At 46.1% G+C, this 6,000-nt stretch overlaps 1 protein-coding gene across 1 annotated transcript in view; it reads right to left on the bottom strand.

Annotated features, from left to right (window-relative positions):
• Positions 1–1,000: 1,000 nt before the first annotated feature.
• The window catches only part of HDAC8 (histone deacetylase 8), a 215,038-nt gene continuing 210,038 nt past the window's right edge, over positions 1,001–6,000 (bottom strand). Inside the window, exon 11 of the mRNA XM_044911727.1 lies at positions 1,001–1,243. Coding sequence (XP_044767662.1) covers positions 1,221–1,243 — 23 coding nt within the window. The 3' untranslated portion in view covers positions 1,001–1,220. The remainder of the gene's footprint in view (positions 1,244–6,000) is intronic.

Raw genomic sequence — 6,000 nt, 5'->3', positions numbered from 1 at the left:
TGGGATCTGGTTCTTCCCTTCCTTTGCCCTGTCTGGGAGTTCCTAGATGGCTAGGATGTGGCTGTGTCCTTGTCTCAGAGCCCAGTCCCGGTAGTTGGAGGAGCCTCATAGATATTCCGGGAATCAAGTGATGAGATCATAATGTTTCGCTGTCCCTTCTGCTTCCTCATCTCGCTGGTTATTCTCTGTCCCCATTTTGCCACCTTCTCTTCCTCTCGCCCCCAGATGACAGTACCAACTGGATCCCGTTTTCATCAAGTGCGCCGATCATCTACACACCATGGGGGAAATATCCTTGCTGTCCATCAAAACGCCTCTCCTTAGATCTGCAGGCCACCTACCCTTCCCGTCCCTGACTCGCTCCCCAGGCGGGGGATGGCTCCTCCCCAGGGTGCCAGAGCACCCTCTTCTTGGTTGCAGTGTCTGTATTCCCATGAGGCCTGGATGGGAGCCAGCACAGGACAGAGCTTGGCCATGTGTCGCCAGGACTTGGTGGGGCCACCCTAGTTCCTCTGTGAGGGCAAGGGGGGTGGTGGTGGGGGTTCGTGGGCGATCCAGCGCTCAGAGTCAGCTTCCATGGAAGCAGCAGTGTTATTCTCGACACTTCGGTGTGAGGAAATGTTCAGAACCGTCAGTGCTGTCAGGGGCACTGTACAATGAGGACAACGGGACAAAGAGGTAGGTTTTCAAAGATTTTATTAAAAAACAAAATAGATCCAGAATCCTAAAAACAACACAGGTAGATTTCTCCCCACCTCCCAGTCTGCCGATCAGTCCCCCTCCCCTAAGACTCCATCTGGATGGTCCTGAGGCCCAAACCCTGCCTCCTGGCTCCCCCCACCCCGCAAACCAGTGACCAAAGCTCCGCGCTTTTCTCCAGCGTCTGATGTCTCCTTTAAGAAAATAAAAATGCCCCCTCCCCGACTTGCTTAAAAATAATTTTCAAAGATTAAAAACGGCATTTGTGTGTTTTTTAAAAATAAACACTTTAAATGCTGGAAATCTCTCTCTTCCCCTAGGCCTAGTTGAGGCCTCTGGGGTGCCTGCCTGCCTCACCCCAGGAGGCCAGCTGCTACTTGGTGCCCCTTGGAAATTTTCAGGAAGTAATTTCTTCCAAATCTCCCCTGCAGTCACAAATTCCACACGCTGCTCGCATAAACACGCTGTCTTCATTACCGGCACTGCTCCTCAGCTCTGGAAACATGATCTCTTTTTGTCAACTAGACCACATGCTTCAGATTCCCTGCAAACAGGAGAGAAAACAAAATTCAAATTCAGGTAATGTGTGGATTATACCTCAATAAAGCTGTTTGTTTGTTTGTTTTTAAAGCACTCGCATTTTGGGGCTTGTTCTCTTGCTGCTCTTGGGAACCCAGACACCCCAACATATGAACAAGCCCAGGCTAGGCTGCTGGATGGTGAGAGACATATGGCTCAGTCACCCTGGCAACCAGCGGTTACCCACCCGCCGAGTGAGTGAGGCCTTTGGCAGCCCGCCAAAGCTAGCAGAAGAACCGCCCGGCGGAGCCCAGCCCAACTGCCAATCTACAGAGTCCTGAGCTACACAAATGATTATTTTAAGCCACTCGCTCGCATGTGCGAACACACACACACACACACACACACACACACACACACACATTCAGGCAGCGTTTTAGAGTTCACACTTCACTAACTGTATCAAATCTTCCCCCACCCTCAACCTTTCTTCCTGGCTTAGCTGGGCACAACCCTCCTAGCATTTTCTGTTGTGACCACCTATGGAATATGAACGGGGGGCTTTCCCCTGCCCTCGGGCCTAAGAGTCTCTTAGGGAAAAGTGAGCACCTGAAATCCTACAGGACTGAGCTCCACGAATGAAAAGTTTGCTCACTTGGTCTCTCCACAGCCTTCTCCTAGCCCCACTTCCCCAAGCAAACACTGGGCTCCAGACCCTACTGACAACTTCTCCTCTGAAACAGGGAAGAGTGTGCCATGAGGCTAGGGACCTGGGCTGTCTTACTTTTGGCGGATTGCCAAAGTCTAGCACAGTGCCTCACCCATAGCAGGTGCTCAATAAATGGCTGAATAAATGGAGGGAGGAAGGAAAGGAAAAAACAAATCAGGACCCACTTGCCTATCTAGTCTTATTTATTTATTTAAAGTTTATTTTTTTATTTTAGGAATGTTTATTGGGGCGCCTGGGTGGCTTAGTCATTAAGCATCTGCCTTCGGCTCAGGTCATGATCCCGGGGTCCTGGGATCGAGCCCTCCATCGGGCTCCCTGCTTGGCGGAAAGCCTGCTTCTCCCTCTCCCACTCCCCCTGCTTGTGTTCCCTCTCTCACTGTGTCTCTCTCTGTCAAATAAATAAATAAAATCTTAAAAAAAAGGAATAAAGTTTATTTTTTTAGTAATCTTACACCCAACATGGGGCTTGAACTCAGGACCCTGAGATCAAGAGTTGTATGTTTTTTTGACTGAGCCAGCCAGGCAGCTCTCTAGTTTTAGTTTTAATTTTAAATTAACATGCAGGAAAATTGATTTGTATGTGCAGGTCTATGATTTTTTTTACCTTTTTTTTTTTTTAAATTTTATTTATTTGACAGAGAGAGACACAGTGAGAGAGGGAACACAAGCAGGGGGAGTGGGAGAGGGAGAAGCAGGCTTCCCGCTGAGCAGGGAGTCTGACTCGGGGCTCGATCCCAGGACCTGAGCCAAAGGCAGATGCTTAACGACTGAGCCACCCAGGCGCCCAGGTCTATGATTTTTAACACATGTATGGATTCCTGACACAGAACAGTCCCATTACCCTCCAAAATTCCCTCTGCTATCCCTTGGCAGTCACATCCTCTCCTTCACCTTGTACCACCTGGCAATCACTGATCTATTCTCATTGCTATAAGTGTTGCCTTTTTGAGAAAGTCATATGAATGGAATAAAAAAAAAGTGTATAACCTTTTGTGACTGGCTTCTTTCATGCAGTGCAATGCCTGCATGTGTCATGCAAGCTTTTAGGTATATCAATCGTTTGTTCCTTTCTTGGGGAGGTACTTCACTTTTTAATTTTTAAATTATTATAGATTTATATGAAGTTGCAAAACAATGTCAAGAGGTACCCTTCATCAAGTTTCTCCAAGGGGCAACATCTTTCATAATGATTATTTGACATCAAACCCAGGAAATTGACATTGGTACAACATCACAGACCACATTCAGATTTCATCAGTTTTACACACACACACTTGTGTTTGTGTGTGTATGTGTCTGTGTCTGTAAGTGTATAGCTCCCTGCAGTTTTAGCACATGTAGATTTGTGTGATCCCCACCACAAGAAGATACAGAACTTCATCCATCACCATAAAGATCTCCCTCTGCTATTTTGTTACAGTAATTCCCCTCTAATCCCTAACCCTTGACAATCATTAATCTGGTCTCCAGTTCTATAATTTTGTATATAACCTTTTGTCAAGACTGGTTTTCTTCACTCAGCATACTGCCCTGAAGATCCATCCAAGTTGTCGTATGTTAAGTTGGTTCCTTTTTACTACAGAGTAGGATTCCATGGTCTGGATGCACCAGAGTGTGCTTAACCATTCATGCACTGAAGGGCATCTGGCTTGTTTCCAGTTTGGGGCCATTACACAGAAAGCTGCTATGAACATCCATGTACAAGTTTTTGTGTGAACATAGCTTTCATTTCTCTGGGATAAATGCCCAAAGGTGCAGTTGCCGGATTATATGGTAGTTGCATGTTTGGTTTGAAAACTGTCAAACTGTTTCCCGGAGCGGTCATACCACTTTGCATTTCCACCAGCAATGTATGAGGGATCTAGTTTCTCAGCATTTTTTTCCTTTTTTTTTTTTTAAGAGTATTTATTTGAGAGAGAGACAGAGACAGAGAGCATGAGCCGGAGGAGGGGCAGAAGCAGAGGGAGAGAGGGAGAACCCACAAGCAGACGCCCCGCTGAGTGCAGAGCCCGATGACCCAGGGCTCGATCCCAGGACCCTGAGATCATGACCTGAGCTGAAACCAATAGTCGGCTGCTTAACCCACTGTGCCACCTGGCGCCCCGTTTTTTGTCAGCATTTGGTGGTGTCACTCATTTTTATTTTGGCCATTTCTGTAGGTGTGTAGAGATCTCTCACTGTGGTCTCCGTTTGCATTTTCCTAATGGCTAATGATGTTGGACATCTTTTCATGCGCTTATTTGCCCTCTGTATATCCTCCTCCTGTCTTTTGCTAACTGGATTTTTTTTTTTTTTTTACTGTTGAGTTTGGAGAGTTCTTTATATATTCCAGATACAAAGCTGTTGTTAGATATATGATTTGCAAATATTTTATCTCAATATGTAACTTGTCTTTTCATTCTCTTAACTCTTATTTCCTTTTTTAAAAAAAATATTTTATTTATTTGCCAGAGAGAGAGAGTGCACACAAGCAGGGGGAGCGGCAGGCAGAGGGAGAAGCAGGCTCCCCGCCGAGCAGGGAGCCCGATGTGGGGCTCAATCCCAGGACCCCAGGATCATGACCTGAGCCGAAGGCAGATGCTTAACTGACTAAGCCACCCAGGTGTCCCATCATTCTCTTAACTCTTGCAAAACAAAAGTTAATTTGTGGATCATGTTTTTGGTGTTTTAAAGCCTGAAGCTCATCATCTCTGGACCATCTTTGATTCTTCATCTCTTAGTTCAAGCCTCCTCCATATCTAATGAGTTGCCAAGCCTAACCTCAAGATGCCTCACAGCTCTGTCCTCTCCTTTCTGTTCCACTGTCTCAAACTTAGTCACATCTCTCATCACTTGGGTCACTGCAATAGCCTCTTCACTCTGGAGCTGTCCCACCACACAATCGCTAGCTGTGATCACATGCCTCCCCTGCTCCAAAAATCCTTCAGCAGCTCCTCACTACCTACAAATGAAGTCCAACACCTTAGCTTAAGTGTGCCCCATCCATACTTTCCCATCTCCATGTGGGCCTTTGCAACGATACGTTGCCCCTGCTGAGGAAATCCCACAGGGGATCCTGATGCTGAAGCCAGGGGTCCTTCCAACTCTAAGTGTAGCCAGAGCTTGATGATGAAGGAGTGACTGCATGGAGAAACAAATTTCCATGTCCAAGTATTCCAACAACACGTGTTCACAGAAAGGAAAGGTGGGTGCTGTACCCTCTGCTGCTCTGTCTCGCTCTCCAGTGACATTTGGAGGCAATTAAGAAAAACAACAAAAATAATTTCCGCCCAAAGTTGATGATGAGCAATATTGAGTTTGGGTAACAATAACAATGTAAGCTTAAATAATGCCCATTGTTTCCCCCTCACGTCTAGCTTTTCCAACAGTGGGTGGCAGCCTGAGAAAATTCTAAAGGCCAGCATGGTCTGGGGCCTGGGGAGACACAGAGTACAGACCAGAGGAGGAAAACACAAATGCTTATAGAGGCCAAGAATGCACTGTATGTGAGTCAAGCTGATTGGGGGCAAGACGTATGGAGCCTTCTTGAGCCTTTGTTCTTTTTTCTTATTTTGAGTCATGACATGAGTATAAGAAATAGTTCCCTTTTTTTCTTAATTCTATTACAAAAGAAAACAAAACCAAAGCAGTGTAAGTGAGATGGACAAATGGAAATTCACACTTGGCTAGGGTAGGATATACAAGAGGGAACGGTGGGGCTTGTGGCAAAGAGGATGGCACACATTCACGAAAAGGGCAGCTGTGACCCAGTCCCAGACATGGACTACTGTGCAGGAAGGTGAGCCCAGTGTGACCAGATCTTTCCATTTTCCAAGAGAAGGCAGACGTTTCCATTTGTATGCAAAGTTTCCACAGTGTTAAATGTGGACAATTGCTCTACACTTTTTAAGATATCAATATGTGAGGCCAAATAAAACAATTTTGGAGGCAAGATGTGGCCCACAGGCTCTGGGTTTGTGATCTCTGGGTTAGCTCCGGGACAGTTCTAACTTACACCTACAGCACCCCATTTCATCCTCAAATATCGTGGTTTGGACAATACATTATATCAT

This window comes from Neomonachus schauinslandi, chromosome X (genome assembly GCF_002201575.2).
Source record: "Neomonachus schauinslandi chromosome X, ASM220157v2, whole genome shotgun sequence".
Lineage (NCBI taxonomy): Eukaryota > Metazoa > Chordata > Mammalia > Carnivora > Phocidae > Neomonachus > Neomonachus schauinslandi.
This window is presented reverse-complemented; position numbering and strand designations above follow the sequence as displayed.